Consider the following 18,159-nt stretch of genomic DNA (forward strand, 5'->3'; position numbering starts at 1 on the left):
TATTCTAGTTTGCACCTGCAAATCCCGAATTCCCAATCCACCCCTCTCCCATCCTGCCTCCCTCTTGGCATCCTAAGTCTGTTCTCTTTGTCTGACGTCTGTTTCTGTTTTGTAGATTACTTCATTTGTGTCATATTTTATTTAAAATTTTTAAAAAAATTTGTTTCTTTTTGGCTACATTGGGTGAAAGGAATGTCAAACTGGTCCAGTATTCTTGCCTCAAGAACCCCATGAACAGTATGAGAAGGCAAAAAGATATGACCCCGGAAGATGAGCCCCCCAGGTCAGTAGGTGTCCGATATGCTACTAGAGAAAGAGTGAAGAGGCTGGGCCAAAGCAGAAATGATGCTCAGTTGTAGGTGTATTAGGTAGTGAAATGATGTAAAAAACAGTACTGCATAGGAACCTGGAATGTTAGGTCCATGAATCAAGGTAAATCAGATGTATTCACGCAGGAGATAGCAAGAGTGACCATCAGCATTTTAGGAATCAGTGAACTAAAATGGATGGGAATAGGAGAATATAATTCAGATGACCATTATATCTACAACTGTGGGCAAGAATCCCTTAGAAGAAATGGAGTAGCCCTCATAGTCAACAAAAGAGTCCAAAATGCAGTGCTTGGGAGCAATCTCAAAAACGCCAAAATGATCTCAGTTCGTTTCCAAGGCGAACCATTCAACATCACAGTAATCCAAGTCTATGCCCCAACCACTAATGCTGAGGAAGCTAAAGCTGTACACTTCTATGAAGACCTACAACTCCTTCTAGAAGTAACACTAAAAAAAGATGTCCTTTTCATCACAGGGGACTGGAATGCAAAAGTAGGAAGTCAAGAGATACCTGGAGTAATAGGCAAGTTTGGCCTTGGAGTACAAAATGAAGCAGGACAAGGGCTAACAGAGTTTTGCCAAGAGAACACAGTGGTCATAGCAAACACCCTCTTCCAACAACACAAGAGACAACTCCACACACAGATATCACCAGATGGTCAATACTGAAATCAGATTGATTATATTCTTTGTAGCCAAAGATGGAGAACCTATATACAGTCAGCAAAGACCTGGAGCTGCCTGTGGCTCAGATCATGAATTCCTTATTGCAAAATTCAGATTTAAATTGAAGAAAGTAGGGAAAACTACTAGACTATTCAGGTATGACCTAAATCAAATCCTTATGATTATACAGTGGAAGTGACAAATAGATTCAAGGGATTAGATCTGGTAGACAGAGTGCCTGAAGATCTATGGACAGAGGTTCATAACATTGTATAGGAGGCAGTAACCAAAACCGTCCCCAAGAAAAAGAAATGCAAGAAGATAAAGTGGTTATTTGAGGAGGCCTTACAAATAGCTGAGGAAAGAAGAGAAGAAAAAGCATGGGAGAAAGGGAAAGACATACCCAATTGAATGTAGAGTTCCGGAGACTAGGAAGGAGAGATAAGAAGGCCTTCTTAACTGAACAATGCAAAGAAATAGAGTAATACAATAGAATGGGAAAGACTAGAGATCTCTTCAAGAAAACTGGAGGTACCAAGGGAACATTTCATGCAAAGATGGGCTCGGTAAAGGACAGAAATGGTATGGACCTAACAGAAGCAGCAGAGATTAAGAAGAAGTGGCAAGAATACACAGAAGAACTATACAAAAAAAGATCTTAGAAAGCATCACTACGAACAAAGCTAGTGGAGGGGATGGAATTCCAGTTGAGTTATTTAAAATAATAAAAGATGATGCTGTTAAAAGTGCTGCACTCAATATGTCAGCGAATTTGGAAAACTTAGCAGTGGCCACAGGACTAGAAAAGGTCAGTTTTCATTCCAATCCCAAAGAAAGACAATGCCAAAGAATGTTCAAACTACTGCACAAGTGAGCTCATTTCACATGCTAGCAAGGTAATGCTCAAAATCCTTCAAGCTAGGCTTCAACAGTATATGAACTGAGAACTTCCAGATGTACAAGCTAGATTTAGAAAAGGCAGAGGAACCAGAGATCAAATTGCCAACATTTGCTGGATCATAAAAAAGGCAAGGGAATTCCAGAAAAACATCTACTTCTGCTTCATTGATTACACAAAAGCTTTTGACTCTGTGGATCACAACAAACTGTGGAAAGTTCTTAGAAGAGATGGGAATACCAGACTACCTTACCTACCTCCTGAGAAAACTGTATGCAGGTCAAGAAGCAACAGTTGGAACTGGACATGGAACAATGGACTGGTTCAAAATTGGGAGAGAAGTACGTCAAGGCTGTATATTGTCACCCTGCTTATTTAACTTCTACACATAGTACATCATGTGACATGTCGAGCTGGCTGAAGCACAAGCCATAATCAAGATTGCCAGGAGAAGACTCTTGAGAGTCCCTTGTGATAGCAAGAGGATCAAACTAGTCCATCCTAAAGGAAATCAACCCTGAATATTCACTGGAAAGACTGATGCTGAAGTTGAAGCTCCAACACTCTGGCCACTTGATGCAAAGAGCCAACTCATTGGAAAAGGCCCTGATGCTGGGAAAGATTGAGGGCAGGAGGAGAAGGCTGGCAGTTGAGGATGAGATGGTTGGGTGGCATCACCAATTCAATGGACATGAGTTTGAGCAAACTCCGGGAGACAGTGAAGGACAGGGAAGCCTGACGCGCTGCAGTCCCTGGGTTGCAGAGAGTCAAACATGGCTGAGTGACTGAACAGAAACACAGGGTGAGTGCGGGCTTTTTCTAGTTGTGGCATGTGGGGGCTATTCTCTAGTTGCGGTGCACGGGCTTTTCCTGTGGTGGTTTCTCCTGTTGTGAAGCACAGGCTCTCAGCAATGTAGGCTTCAGTAGTTGAGGCGCACGGGTTTTGTTGCCCCACAGCATGTGAGATCTTCCTGGAGTAGGATCAAACCAATGTCCCCTGCATTTCAAGGTGTGTTCTTAACCACTGGACCAGCAGGGAAGCCCATGTGTCATATTTTAGGTTGCCAGTAAAAGTGATATCATATGGTATTCGTCTTTCTCTTTCTGACGTACTTCACTTTGTAAGGGCTTCCTTGGTGGCTCAGACCGTAAAGCGTCTGCCTGCAATGAGGGAGACCCAGGTTCGATCCCTGGGTCAGGAAGATCCCCTGGAGAAGGAAACAGCAACCCACTCCAGTATTCTTGCCTGGAAAATTCCTTGGATGGAGGAGCCTGGTGGGCTACAGTCCATGGAGTCGCAAAGAGTCGGACATGACTGAGCAGCTTCACTTTCACTTTGTGTGATAATATCTAGATCCATCATGTTGCTGAAAATGGCATTATTTCCTTCTTGTTTATGGCTGAGTAGTATTCTATTTGTATATGTGTGCATGTATGTATATCAGGTGAAGCCATCATTCTTTATCTGGTGGCTCAGTGGTAAAGAATCCTCCTGCCAAAGCAGGAGACACAGGTTCGATCTCTGGGTCAGGAAGATTTCCTGGAGAAGGGAATGGCAACCAACTTTGATATTCTTGCCTGGGAAATTGGCAGGAAATTGGCAGGAAATATGGACAGAGGAGGCGGGCTATAGTGCACAGTCACAAAGAGTCAGACACAACTTGGCGACTGAACAAATGAATGACAAACGAATAGATGTTCTCCTTTGTTCACAGTGTTTATCCATACATCTCTCGATGGAGATGGATTATTCCCATGTCTTGGCTATTGTTAACAGTGCTGCTTTGACATAGGGGTGCGTGTGTCTTTTTGAATTACAGTTCTGTCCAGATACATGGCCAGGAGTGAGCTTGCTGGATTCTATGGCAACTCTTTTTAGCTTTTTAAGGAACCGCCATTCTGTTCTCCATAGTGACTGTACCAACTTACATTCCCACCAGCAGGGCAGGAGGTGAACCTGCCTCGTCTTCCAATGCCTTCCCCACACCCTTCCCCGCTTCCCTCCGCTCTCCTCCCTCTCTGCCCTGCCCCTCATTTGCGGGCGCTGCTCCCCTGGGGAACCGCAGGGCAGGTCCTCGTGTCCTCGCCTGGACCTGCCTCCGTGTGCCTGGACGTCTCTGGAGCGGACCCAGCGCCACGCTGGCAAGTGCGTCTTCGGGGTCCCCAGGCCCAGGTGGGCCCTGCGGTTACGCTGCCGTGTCCCGCTCACCCTCCCGCCTCCCCCACGGCCCTTCCCACTGAAGCTCCACCGCGCCTCCACCTCCACGGGGCTTTGAGCAGACGCCTTGCTTCTCAATTCACAGAGAAATCAGGAGGCACCAGGAGAGCGTTTCCACCCGCGGCCTGCGCCCCCAGCCATCCCCACCGCCTCTGGCCCTGTGTCCTCCCGCTCTCCTGTCGCCGTAGACGGACTCTATGTTCAGGCAGCCCCTATACTCACACGTTGGGGCCATGACCCCGTCCGGAGTGCTATCAGTGGGCCCCTTCTCTCCCCTCCAGCAGCCTTTACCTCTCCTGGATCAGTTCTGCCAGTGTGCAAACTGGTGTTAACTCCTCTTCTTAGGGAAACCATTAGACCCCACTTTCTGCTCCCAGCCCCCCATTTCTACACACAGACACACACACACACACACACACACACACACACACAGATGAATTCCTTAAGGAGCTGCTTCTACTGCCCACCTCCATTTTCCCCTCGTCCTCCCCTTTCAGGATTCTGCCCCTCATCTTTACGGAAGCTGCTTTTCCCCTGGCTCACCTCTGTCTGTAGCGCCAACGGTGAGTGCTGAGTCCTGCTGGGAAGGGGCTCAGGGCAGCCTGGGACCTCCTCGCTGACCCGTCTTGCCTCCTCGACACAGTCTCCCCTGGCTTCTGACACCGGGCACCGCACCTTTTGCTTGTATCTTTCTGGCTTCTTCTCCTCCGTCTCCCAGACCTTTAAGCACCCTGTCCCCCTCCACGCCCTCCCCAGGCGATCTCCCCGAGTCAGTGATTTTAAGGAGCTTCTGTTGGCCAGGGGCGCCCAGTTTCTATCTTCAGCTGACATGCCTGTGTGGCTGCAGATGGCACAGTTGCATCCTAGAAGTCTTTCCTGGGGCTGACCCCCCACTCCTGGTACACTGCCCAGACCTGGCCTGTCTGTCTCCATGGACACCGGGGGTGATGGTCACACCATCCTGTTGGTTGTTCAGCATCAAGACTCAGCATCATCCTTGAAACCTGTCCTTCGCTCATGTCCCACGTCTGGTCCATCCACAAGGCCTTTTGTATTTGCCTTTGACATATATGCAGGTATTTGATGACTTATATGCAGGTTACATTTTTAAAGATATGATCATGGTGTTGTGGTGTATTTTTGAAAGGAAGCCTCGTCTGTTAGATATTCTTACTGAAATATTTATAGATAGAACAATATGAAGTCTGGAATTTACTTGGAATAATCCTGGGCAGTGGTTCTCAAGTGGAGGACTTGTGAAAACAGATTTCTGGGTCTCAAGGCCAGAGTTTCTGGTTTAGTGAGGTTCGGGTGGTTTTTTTTTTGTTTTTAAACTCCTGACACTGATTGTTGTTTATTTTCTGAGGACCACAAGATGAGACTGGTCTGAGGTGTTCGGAGATGGGATGTGATAGCTTATGGTGAACGATGTCGGATTCGTGATCTCTGAAGAAGATTTAGCTTCAGGACCAGGGACCAGGCTTGATCACTCAAGAGCTTTTGTGTAGCAGAGTTGTACTGAAGTGAAAAGGGGACAGAAAGCTTCTGACATAGACATCAGAAGGGGGATGGAGAGTGCCCCGCTGCAAGCTGTTTTCTGTCTGTTAGAAAGCTATTAATCAGATAAAGAGAAACACCTCAAGGCTGATGGAATTTCACCAGGCCCCTCTCCCACAATCTGCATTTTTGAGATAGGATGGCATCATTTTTGAGGTATGTCATCCCCCAGCCATAAAACAATTGATATGAATACTGGTTTGTTGAGCCGTTATCAGCCCAAGGTTTGAGAAAAGGAAAACAGTTAAGTCTTAGGTGGAACCATTTTGAAAAAAGATAAATTCCAAAGCAAATACATAGTTTCATTAACATAGCTTAAGAAAAACATTTCCATAAGAAAAACGCATTGGGTTGCTCAAGGTTTGAGAAAAGTAAAGTTCAGGTGGAACCAGGTGTCGTCATAGCAACACATAGCAACATAGATTTTTTTTTTTTTGCAACACAGAGTTTTAAGAGATACTTGCAGCCTGTTTCCTCCATTTGGAGACCCCTGGCCTTCCTGCCTATTACCCTCTCAGATGGGAGATATGGAGTAAGCTTGAGTGTGAATAGATACCAGTCAGAGCTGGTGAGCACATAAAGTTATTACACTACTCTACTTTTCTTTGGAAGTTTCAATAATAATAAAGTGTTTGAGTGTGTGTGTGTGGTGTGTGCGTGTTCCCAGCACCTCCAACTGCCCCCCCCCCCCCCCCGCCGCTCCAAGCATCCTCTCTCTCCAGGATCATTGTAGGCGCCTCCTAACTGGTCTCCTTGTCTTCCTCTTGCCCCTCCTGGATTTGTTTTCAACCGAGCAGCCGGATCCTCAAAAACCTGCAGTGCCTCCCTCTCACTCAGAGTGAAACCCCCAGTCTTGTTATGACCTAGACGGTGCTTCGCAGTGTGTCCCTGGCTCCATTCCCTCAGTCACACTCGCTGACCTCACTGATCCTGCATATTCCAGGAATGCTTCAGCCCCAGGACCTTTGCACATGCTCTTCTGGGCCCACAGTGCTCCCTGGCCCTCCACTCAGCCATCTCCCTCTTCTCCTTCATCTGCTTTCACAGATTGCCCCTGCAGTGAGACTTTGCCAAACCGCACTATGTGAGAGTCCACATTCCCCCGCTTCCCACCCTTCTTCTTTGTTCGCTTTTTCTTCCTAGCTCACGTCACTGTCTGTATGGTGTTGCTGATTGCATCTGTCCCCCTTGGCAGGAAGCTTGTGTGGTTCCTGGCCCCGAGTAGGCGCTGCCGCTCCACCACCTTTGTGACAGCCTTGTCGGGGGGCCGCTGCTCCTGGCTCCCACCCCCAGCAGGTTGGCCTCCACTGTCGTCACTCATCCATTCATGACACGTGTCCCTTCTTTGCCTAGGCCCCGCGCCTGCCTCCTGGGTAGATGGGTTGGGGTCTGTTTGGGTCCCTGCTGGGTCCCTGTGCCTAGCTCATCCTCAGATACATGCTCACTGGAACTGAATCCCAGGGCAAGGGGTGGATGAGGACAAGGGTGGGTGAGTAAAGGCGAGGACTTCCTGGAAAGTCATGGCCGATGGTCGGGGTTGGAGGGGCGGCGAGCAGGGGGAAGCAAAAACATTCTCATGTGGACGAACCCTCCGGAAATGCCACAAAAGCGCGGAAGACAGGAAAATTCTATTTTTGAGACATTAAGTAAGGAAGGACAGAAGTTGCCAATGGGCAGACCAAATACAGTCTGCAGAGGTGTGTGCAGCCCACACGGAGCTTAAAATAAACCTGGGTTGGTTGCCAAGACTGAGAAATCAGAAGTGTCCTATTTCTCTCAAAAAACTGGAAACTCGCTGGCACCCAGGCTGGCCTGACCTTCTGGGGGCAGTGGCAGAAACGGACCATGTGTCCCCATTAGAAGGCGCGTGGGGTCACCTTATCTTTGGGTCACCCACGGCCCCCTTCCAGCAGCTTTTTTCTTTCATTACCTGCCTGAGGCTTTTGGTTTGTGAGCTCCCTTTTGAAGAGCAAAATGGATTTCTTCTTCGTTTGACATGAAGTGAGGAAATACAGTTATCTGGGGCAAGCAGCAGTGTTGGGCAGTTTTGGAACAGGTTGCCTGAGAGGCCAGGCCTCTGGGGGTCCTGGGGGCACAGTGAGGAGGCCCTGTCTCCCAGGCGTGAGACGCATCCCGCTTACATATCGCAGGGGTGGGAAGGAGCCTTGGAGGGGAAGGCCTGGAGAAAAGGAGAGATGCTTTGTAGAGAGTTTGGACTTTTAACAGGGCTGGCTCATGGAAAGAAAAGGTTACTGAATCTTATGGGTTCAGGTGTGTTCCCCGAAAGATACATGCAAGTCCTAACTTCCAATACTTCAGAAGGGGACCATATTTGGACATAGGGTCCTCCGTGTAATGAGGTTGAGATGAGGTCATCCTGGAGGAGGGTGGGCCCCCTATCCGATGCGATGAGTGTCCTGACAAGAGGAGAGAGACCCAGAGCCACACAGGGAGAAGGCGGCCACGTGACGAAGGAGGCAGGGGTCGGAGTGACACAGCTGCAGGCCAGAGAAGGTCCAGGTTGACGGGCACCACCAGCCAGGATGAGGAGGGGATGACCCTCCCTGGAGCCTTTGGAGGACGATGGCCAGCTGACAGCTTGCTTCCAGACTTCCAGCCTCCAGACTCAAGAGCTGAGAAAGTTTCGATGTTTTAAGCCCCCCAATTTGTTTACAGTTCATCTGTTTGCGATGAAGGAAAAGCATCGTCTCCCAAGCCTGTCACGTGCGGTCAGGTTGTGACTCTCCGTGAGGTGCCTTGTGTGAAAGCCAGGGATGGTGTTGTTGATTCTGTGTTAAGGAGTTGATCATTTACAGGATTCGAATGGGACAAGGTGGCCTGGTGGCGCTGTGCTTGCTTGTTTTTAAAATAGGATGAGAAGTCTTTTTTTTAAAATTTGTATTTGTTTAATTTTCCCAGTGCAGGGGGACTTGGTGTGTATGCTTATCTTCTGTGACCCAGCAGGGCAGGGGGTCAGGTCTGTTTCCACGACTTCTTCTGCGGTCCCGTTCCCACTTCTGCAGTGGGTGTGATCAGGTTCCTTTGGCCGGCAGTTTCCCAGCGTTTTGTTTGTTCGGTCAGGACTGTTTGCAGAGAGACATAAAGGCACAAAGACCTCCTCGTTTTAGGGTCAACAGGGTGAGACCCAGATGATACTCTGGCTTCAGGGTTCTGTGCAAAGGCTTTGTAAAGCTTTGCGGGTGGAAATATGAATTTTTGTGTGTGTGTCAGAATCAAGCTCTTGCATTGATCAACGTGTCCACTGCAGTGAGGACCGGGAGCTGTCTTTTTACTTCTCTCTCTTTAGACCAGAAGACACCACGTGTGGCCCTGAACAGGCCCGCAGGGAGCAGTTCGCTTCCACCTGCGGGGATGGGATTTAAGAGGCTTCACCGGCCCTAGAGCAGAGAGCAGGCCACTTCCAGGAGGGCTCGGTAGGCACATGGCACCAGGCTTGTCTCTGAACGGCGGACTCGTCATCACCTGGATGGAGGAGGCCTTCATCTCATCGGGGAGCAGACCAGGGTGGGCGTGAAGGCTGCCTTGTCCTCATTGTCCTCAGTGTGGGAGCAAAGACCCGCGGGCTCCAGGAAGTGGGTCGTGCCCATCTGTGGGCCCCTCAGTGCCCCCGTCCTGATGTCCACTTCCTGTGAAGTGGGTTACCACATGTGGCGGAAGGGGCCTTGCACTTGTGATTAAACGAAGGGCCTTGAGATAGGAGGTTGTTGGAGATGATCCGGGGGCCCACTATATTCACAAGAGTCCTTAACAGATGGGTGAGGGAGGCGGGAGAGGGAGAGAATGAGACGTGAAGGTGGAAGCGGGGATTGGAAGGATGTGATTGCTAGTTTTGAAGAGGGAGGAAGGATGTGGACTGGAGGGCGGGTGCAGTGAATTGGGAGATTGGGACTGACTTATATACACCTGTTTAGTGGCTGCTTTGTGACCTCATGGACTGTAGCCCACCAGGCTCCTCTGTCCATGGGATTCTCCAGGCAAGAATACTGGAGTGGGTTGCCATTTCCTCCTCCAGGGGATCTTCCCAACCCAGATATTGAACCCTAGTCTCCTGCATTGGCAGGTGGATTCTTGGGTAATTACCTTTAGGTTACCCTGCTCCCTCCTCCCCCAGCAAAAAGCCCTAATTAGAAAAAGTCATGTGAATTTTGGAGGAAAATGTCATTTATTAAACTGGTTCTTAACCTTAGAATTCCTTGGAAATTCTGATGAAAATTTCAGATCCCAGTCTCATAAAAATATATATCAAAAATTTTGCATACAATTTTAGAGATTACAGGGCTTCCCTGGTAGCTCAGTTGGTAAAGAATCCACCTACAATGCAGGAGACCTGGGTTCGATTCCTGGGTTGGGGAGATCCACTGGAGAAGGGGTAGGCTACCCACTCCAGTATTCTTGCCTGGAGAATCCCATGGACTGTACAGTCCATGGGGTTGCAAAGAGTTAGACATGACTGATCGACTTTCACTTTCTAGAGATACAGATCCCCTCAAAAGCTGTCTGTGAAGCTGTGGTGTCTGCCAGGCTTTTTCCTCTGTCTCCCCAGATGGAGAGCCCTTGTATTAGATGAATTCGGTTGAGGCTGAGTTTTTGCTTCCATAGCAAGTCACCCTAATGGTATTTGCAGGGTCCTTATTTAAGGATTCATCCGTGTTTTTGTTTTGTCCTGTGCATTTAGAAACGTTCTTCTGAGAAGAGGGTACAAAGGCCTGGCCCCTCTAAGAGCCCGTGGCACCTCCAATGGTGTCTGTGGTATCACTGTCAAGGTTAAGGGCTCCCTACTTCTCCCGGTCCTTCCCTCCGCCAGTTTTTCTTCTTTTGCTTCTCAGCAGGCTGGGTGTTGTCCTGGGTGTTTCTAGCAACTCTGAAGACCCCAGGGACCTCTGCTCATCAGCCTGCCTTGGGATTCACTGGCCCCGGACCTGGAGCACCAGGGTCACCCAGGCCTCCTGCTCAGCTCTCGTGTGTTAGCAGGCCCCCGGGGGGCGGGTGGGCCCTTGCACGATGCGGCCTCCGGTGGACGATACTTAGGAAGGAAGGTCCTCCCCACTGGGGAGCGATGACTCAGTGCTGTTTCTGAGCACGTGGGCTGCAGTGCCGAGGGACGGGGCCGGCCTAAGACACCTGCTCCCGCCTCAAACCCCAGCACCTCCGTGGGCCGGGGACTCTCCTCCGCCTCTGCAGCGCCCCCGCCTCGGGACACTGCCGGAGCTTTCAGACAGCAGGTGGGAAGGTCTCACTCAGTCCCTGGAGCTTGTCGATCTGCTGATCCACAAGCCTCCAAGCGGATGACTTGGGGCCGAGCTACTGACTCTGCGTTTTCTTTGCCGAGTGGGTGGGAGCCGCATCAGAAGCTGCAGTGAATGAATGAACACCGGGAGGTTCGGCTGATGCTGTCTGTGCTTTTTCTCCCGCAGCCCCCGAAGAAAAGGAGGTCATTAAAGGCCAGTACGGGAAGCTGACCGATGCTTACGGCTGCCTGGGGGAGCTCAGACTGAAGTCCGGTGAGTACCCGCGTGGAGGGCGGCAGCTGTCACATGCACGGGGCTATAGAACTCTGGTGTCGGGCAGAGCTTCTCTTACATGAGTTTGGAGAGGCTGTGGGATTTAGTTGTTATTTCAGCTGCTACCCTCTTTTAAAATGTTTCTTTATTTCACTGAGCCGGCTGCTCCTGGCTGGGGCAGAGGTCGAGGTGAGAGCAGTCTGGTCCTCCCCTGTTGGCACCCCTTCCCACCCTGGGCACAGAGGACCTTACCTTCTCTGAGTTCCCGCCGGCATCTCAGGTCTTGCAGCCTGGTCTGGGGGAGGGGGGCGTCTCCCCAGGGGCTGGTGTGTTGTTTTACAGGGAATCTGTATTCTAGAAGGGGGTGGAGGTCAGAGGTCAGAAGCCCCTGGACCTGCTGAGTGTGCCTTGAAGGAGTGGAGCTGGGATGGGGCATCGTTGGCAAGGAGAGAAAAGCCACCAGCGCCCGACCATTGGGCACCGAGGGTGGGTGTGAGCGAGAGCAAGGGAAAGAGCTCCAGAACTGGGCCGCATGATCCACCTGGAAAGGGCAGAGGACTCACAGGAACGCACGGGCATCCTTGCTCAGTGTAAGACGCGAGGGGCTGAGCCATCGACCCGGCTGCCGCTGGGGAGTCACAGTCTCCCCGTGAGGCCACTCGGTCACCCCTGCACTCCTGGGCCTCACAGGAGCCCTGATGCGACGCTGGGGCTCAGCACCCCTTCTTTCCTCCGCTCTCTGCTGTCTAACTTAACACTGTCCCCCAACAGTGTCTCTGGTGACTTATGGGGCCAAGACCAGATCAGGCTGTGAGCTGCTCAAACATAGGCTCTTCCCAAGCCTACATCCACACAGCAGCTGTTTTCATCTCCACATCCACACAGCAGCTGTGTTCCCTGGACCGAGGATTTTTACAGCCGGGAGAATAGCACAGTTGTTTGCCATTACTTTTCTGGCTCTTTTTTCTTTAGTCGGGTGGTTTTTTTTTTCCCCTCTGAACTATGATGGTGATGATCTCCAAACAGTGTTTAGGAAAAACACTCAGTACCCACATGACAAAATGCATGTATTAAATGTCTGTTTTGTACCAATGGCTAAGTATACATTAGCTTCTTTAATCCTAAAACCAAGCCAACGTGATACTGTGTCTTTATTCTCCTTTTCAGTAAAGGAAACAGACTCAGAAGGTAAAAATCACTTGCCTAAGAAGCTTAGCTAGAATTCAAACCTGGATCTAGCGGCCTCTAAACACTTACTTTTTTTTTTTCATGAAGATGTGCTGCCTGCCAAGGGTTTCTGTAGGTTTTTTTTTCCCTTGCCATGATTTATTTTTTTCTGAGGTTATAAAAAATTCCTGTGGCCTTTCCTCGATCACGAGGATGTGAAGATGACAGCTGACCTTATGTGGTGCTTACTCTGAACGTGGCCCAGTTTTAAGCGTTTTAATTTATTAACTCAGCTCTCCCGACAACTTGAGATGGGAACTGTAACTGTTAGAAAGCTTAAGAGCTGTCGTTCCTCTATTCCATGACACATTTTTTTTTTACATGATAACATCTGGGTGTTTCAGGTATGTTACAGTTGTTGGCATTTTACAGTTATGATTGGCAATATTTTTCTTGTGCGTAGATTAATGGTCCGTTTTGCAACGGTGACTTGCCGAAAGTGGGGCAGTCCTCAAGTGGCAAGTGGGTTTTTTAAAAATTTAAATGTATTTATTTTTAATTGGAGGATAAATTGCTTTGTAGCATTGTGTTGGTTTCCGCCACACAGCAATGTGAATCAGCCATGGGTATATGTATGTCGGACACGACTACAGCAACTTAGCAGCAGCAGCATATGTGTGTCCCCTCCCTCTTGAGCCTGTGAAAGTGAAAGTCCAACCCTTTGCAACCCCATGGATTTTACAGTCCATGGAATTCTCCAGGCCAGAATACTGGAGTGGGTAGCCTTTCCCTTCTCCAGGGGATCTTCCCAACCCAGGGATCAAACCCGGGTCTCCCACATTGCAGGCGGATTCTTTATCAGCTGAGCCACAAGGGAAGCCCCTTGAACCTGTGACTAGGTTTTAAACTCCTTTTTTATGGCATCGGGGGCTGCCTTCATCCACTAGGCTGTTCTGTCCTGAAAGGGGCAGAAAGGCTGAGGTTCCAAGAGCAGGGAAGCAGTGCCTTGCCCGTATCCCGGGGGAAAGCTTGTCTTCCTGGTCTGAGGTTGGAGATCAGCTCTAGGGAACCAGTCCTGACCGGGAAGGTTGGCAGCCCCCATGGACAGTGTCCGAGTGAGCCAGGGTGTCTGTGGGTGCCCGGCTACAGCAGACTCATCCCAGGGCAGGGAGTAGAGCGAGGTGGCCAGCTCCCAGTGCTGCCCCAAACAAGGCCCTCCTCCCGGCCTGCGGCCCCCCACCCACCTGCTGTCAATGCAGAAGACTCGGGTTCCATCCCTGGGTTGGGAAGATGCCCTGGAGGAGGACATGGCAACCCACTCCAGTATTCCTGGCTGGACAATCCCATGGATAGAGGAGCCTGGTGGGCTACAGTCCATGGGGTCACAAAAAGAGTCGGTCGGACACGATTGAGCAACTGAACAGCAGCAGTCTGAAGGATGGAAGGATTGGGGCTTGTCATCGAGTTTTTCCAGTTCTCTTCAGTTACGCTGAAGAATGTTTGGCTTGAACTTGATTTTCTTTTCTGTCTGTAAGCCCCCATCCCAGAACTACGATGTGTTTTGATTTCTTCCCCACCTGTTGAGGGTGTTGGCAGCACAGACTGAAATTCCATCTTTCCTCTGCCACCAAGATGACCAGCCCCAGTGGGAGGTGGACCGCCTTTTGACACTTTTAGACCGAAGGTCTCTGTACAGAGAGAGACTTCCGCTCAGGTTCTTAATTAACTTGGGGCAGATGTTCAGTTTCAGTCTACCTAAGTGAACACAGCCTTTTATGTCCGAAATTAGGAATTGTTCACAAGTTCATAGATCTCCATGGAGAGCTCAGAGTCCCTCCCTCCTCTCTGAAATGTTGGCAGGGAGGGGTTGGAGCCCCCATGATAAGCCCTGGAGTTGCGCTTCCTATTGTTGTTCAGTCGCTCGGTCGTCCAACTCTTCGAGATCCCATGGACTGCAGCACACCAGGCTTCCCTGTCGTTCACCATCTCCCAGAGCTTGCTCAAACTCATGTCCATTGAGTCGGTGATGCCATCCAACCATCTCACTCTCTGTTGTCCCCTTCTCCTCCTGCCTTCAATCTTTCCCAGCATCAGGGTCTTTTCCAATGAGTTGGCTCTTTGCATCAGATGGCCAAAGTATTGGAGCTTCAGTATCAGTCCTTCCAATGATAATAGGAAGGTGCATATAGTCAAAGCTATGGTTTTTCCAATAGTCATGTATGGATATGAGAGTTGGGCTTCCTGACACATACACAACACAAGGCATAGAAAGTGAGAGTATTGTTATAAAAAGAATTTATCCCAATGATTATAGGGATTTAACTCCCTTTTCCCCTAAGCTCTCAAGGCCTCCCTATTTCATAGCCTTGGGGGTTAAATACTTTGCGGTCTCTGTTGAACTGTGTTTCCCGGAGTTGGGCAGCGCACAGCCTGGGAAGCTGTACTTGACAGTCCTGTAAGCCTTCCATCAGACAGCCCTCCTCAGGTCTAATTTCAGCTTCTTGACAGACTGACCTTCTTAGTTCATTTAATCTCTTGAGGGCTGTTTTCACACCTCTAAAAGTAGGAAAACTGCCTCATCTCTATCTTACATAGTTCTGAAGAGTCTTACTAATACATGAGAAAATGAACATGGACTGAACTTGGGTACTGAGTGGGTGCGAAGGGCTGTCCTGCAGGGGGTCTCTCAGGGAGAACAAGGCGTGGGGTCCAGGCTGAGTGCCTTGGGTCTGTGACTCCTGGTGGTAGTCGGCTGTGGCTGACTTCTCTGGGCAGTCACTGCAGGGTGAACTGTCTCTGGAGGGGGACCTTTGACAGTCTTTAGGAGTCCTTTGAGATTCGGAAAATGCAATACTCTCTAGCAAGTCTTGAAATGGCCATCAGTCTTAATAATTTAACACTTATACCCAGTGCTGGGCCGGTCATTATTTGATGTCCAGCTCTCTGCGGGGGAATCCCTGACAGGTTGTGTTTGTCAGTTTCCATCGTGTAAGTGCATCCACCGTGGGTGGTTTCAGGCCAGGATGGAATTGGGATGCGCTGTGCTCAGCCAGCTCCCAGAAGCTGGTGAAAGTAGCCAGCACAGCGCTGCTCGTGTTCTTGGCAGGGGGGAGACAGATACCTGGTGGATCCAGGTATTCAGGATTCTGAGCTCGCTGGTAAGGGGTTGGGGCGGGGGGCTCGGGCTCCTCCGGCCACAGCTGCTGACTTCACAGGTGGGAAAGCGTTGGCTCTCAGGTCCTCTGTTCATGGATCTAAGACTTTCCCGGACCGGCAGTCAAGAGGGAGGATGGTGTGTTGACAACCAGGGTTGAGATCCACTCATACCTGGCTGGGGAGAGAACTCCTAGGCTGAGCAAACAGAGAAATTCCAACGCAGAACACGCCCGGCACTGTCTCTGAATGAACCATTGTGTGTGCTGGTGACTCATGGTGGCCCCAGCGCCTGACCTTCCCGGCCAGATGACGAGTGGCCACGGCTGGATGAAACTCGGGACCTGTCCCAGCAGGGCTTGGGGTTTCTCCTGGGCAGCTCTGACTTGGAGCTGGGCTTTGAAGATGGCTCTCTTGAGGGAGAGGAGTTCTAAGTTGAGGTTTTGGAGGTTTTTACAAATTGTGATAAAATATACATAAGATAGGGCTTTCCAGGTGGCTCAGATGGTAAAGAATCTGTCTGTGATGCAGAAGACCTGGGTTCAATCTCTGGGCCAGGAACATTCCCTGGAGAAGGGAATGGCAGCCCACTCCAGTGGGATTCTCTTGCCTGGAGAATCCCATGGACAGAGGAACCTGATGGGTTACAATCCATGGGATGGCAAAGAGTTGGACATGACTGAGTAACTAACATATATAAGATAATAAAATTTACCATTTTTAAAAACTTATTTATTTATCTATTTGACTGCTCCTGGTCTTAGTTATGGTGTGCGGAATCTTCAGTCTTGGTTGTGGCTTGCAGGATCTTTGGTTGAGGCATGTGGGATCTGATTCCTTGACCAGGGATCAAGTCCAGGCCTTCTGCGTTGGGAGCGCAGTGTCTTAGCCACTGGACCACCAGTGAAAGTGAAAGGTCACTCAGTTGTGTCCAGCTCTTTCCGACCCCATGGACTATATACAGTCCATGGAATTTTCCAGGCCAGAATAGTGGAATGGGTAGCCGTTCCCTTCTCCAGGGGATCTTCCCAACCTAGGGATCGAACTGAGGTCTCTCCCATAGCAGGCACATTCTTTACCAGCTGAGCCACAAGGGAGGTCCCTAGAAGTTACCATTTTAACCACTTTAAGCATTACAGGTCAATGGCATGAAGGCCATTCACGTTGTTGAGCAGCCATCACCACCTTCCATCTCTAGAACATTTTTCATCTTCCCAAACTGAAACCCCATCCTTGTTAACCTGTATATATAATGTGCTCAGTCATGTCTGACTCTTTCAAGACCCCACGGACTATAGCCCACCAGGCCCCTCTATCCATGGAATTTTCCAGGCAAGAACACTGGAGTGGGGTTGCCATTTCCTACTCCAGGGGATCTTCCTGACCCAGGGATCGAACCCTTGCATCTCCTGCATTGGCAGGCAGATTCTTTACCCCTGAGCCGCCTGGGAAGCCCATATTTATATTGAGGTAGTTGGAATCCACTGCCCCACCCTGCTCACCCAGGCTGCCTCTGTGTGCGGGTATGACCCTCCCGGTTCTGGGGTAGATGTCTTTTTGGCCTGTGACCCATTTCTTCCCCTTGCCACCACCTCACCTGACTCTGGCCAGCATCCTCTGACCCAGGCATGGTCTTGCTGCGGCCAGAGCCCTGGAACCAGAGGGTTGGAGCTGAAAGAGATGGGGAGCCCATCTGGTGCCCAGAGACAGCCTGAGACCCCACAGGCTGTTGGAGGGCGTACAGAGTCCTGTCTTCTCAGGCCAAAGTGAGCCTGACTTTTGTCTTTGCCTTGCTCCAAGATCCTATCTGGTTTCAAGGCCCCGGACTCAGCCTTGACTGATGACGTCTGAGATCCCCCAACCCCAACCCCCCCCCTCCCCCAAAGGCCCATTTCACTTCCAGGCTGTGAGAAAATTGATCCTGAGTTTCTGAAAACACAGCTGGGATCCCGTGCTCAAGGTGACCTCAGAGGGGATTTCTCACTCGCCTGGGGCAGGCGAGTCCTTCCAGCCTCAGTTTTACCCCTGGAGACACCTTCTGTGTGGGCTCACAGGCCGACAGCATCCTGACAGCCCTGCTGTCTACTCCCTGCCTCCTGCAGTACCTGAGAGCCAGGGGGCGCTTACACAGATGGGGGGACAGGGTAATGCCAGGACTGACTGACCCCTGCCAGGCTGAGGGGCCGTTCTCCTGGGGTCACGGAGACTGTGTGCATGGACGTGGTGAGATCTGAGAAAACAAGTTCCGCTCCTCAGCACCTCCCGGTCATCAGTTTGCCGAAGAATGTCCTGGGATGTGGGGCTGGTTGCTAACCCTCCCTGTTCCATCCATAACCACCCTTCTGCCATCTTATTTCGCCCACCCAGCATCTCACCATGCTGTGTTGTTCCAGACGTGAATGCCTCTAGGTTGCCAAGCAAAGGGACAATTCAGAATATTGTCAGCAGTTGAGCAAGTCAGTCACCTCAATGACTAGGTGACAGATTTGTTGACAAGTCAGATGACAGTCAATTGTTTTCTTTCCACAAAATGGAAGAAGTGGGGTGTCAGCTGACAGCATTAACAGTGCTTGTGTCAATAATTCATTGTGATTTCTTTCTTTCTTAACATGTAACTCAGAAGGACTTTGAAGAATTGAATGACGT

The 18,159-nt window shown here is 50.1% G+C and overlaps 1 protein-coding gene across 3 annotated transcripts in view; it reads left to right on the forward strand.

Moving 5' to 3' along the window:
• SYNJ2 (synaptojanin 2) overlaps nt 1-18,159 on the forward strand; it is a 103,401-nt gene that overhangs the window by 22,925 nt on the left and 62,317 nt on the right. For all 3 annotated transcript variants that reach the window (XR_009690679.1, XM_061130224.1, XM_061130225.1), the window contains exon 2: nt 11,107-11,193. Coding sequence is in view for 2 of the 3 variants with exons in the window: in XM_061130224.1 (XP_060986207.1) it covers nt 11,107-11,193 (87 nt within the window). In the remaining variant the exon portion in view is untranslated. The remainder of the gene's footprint in view (nt 1-11,106; nt 11,194-18,159) is intronic.

Source organism: Dama dama, chromosome 26 (assembly GCF_033118175.1).
Source record: "Dama dama isolate Ldn47 chromosome 26, ASM3311817v1, whole genome shotgun sequence".
NCBI classification, from domain to species: Eukaryota; Metazoa; Chordata; class Mammalia; order Artiodactyla; family Cervidae; genus Dama; species Dama dama.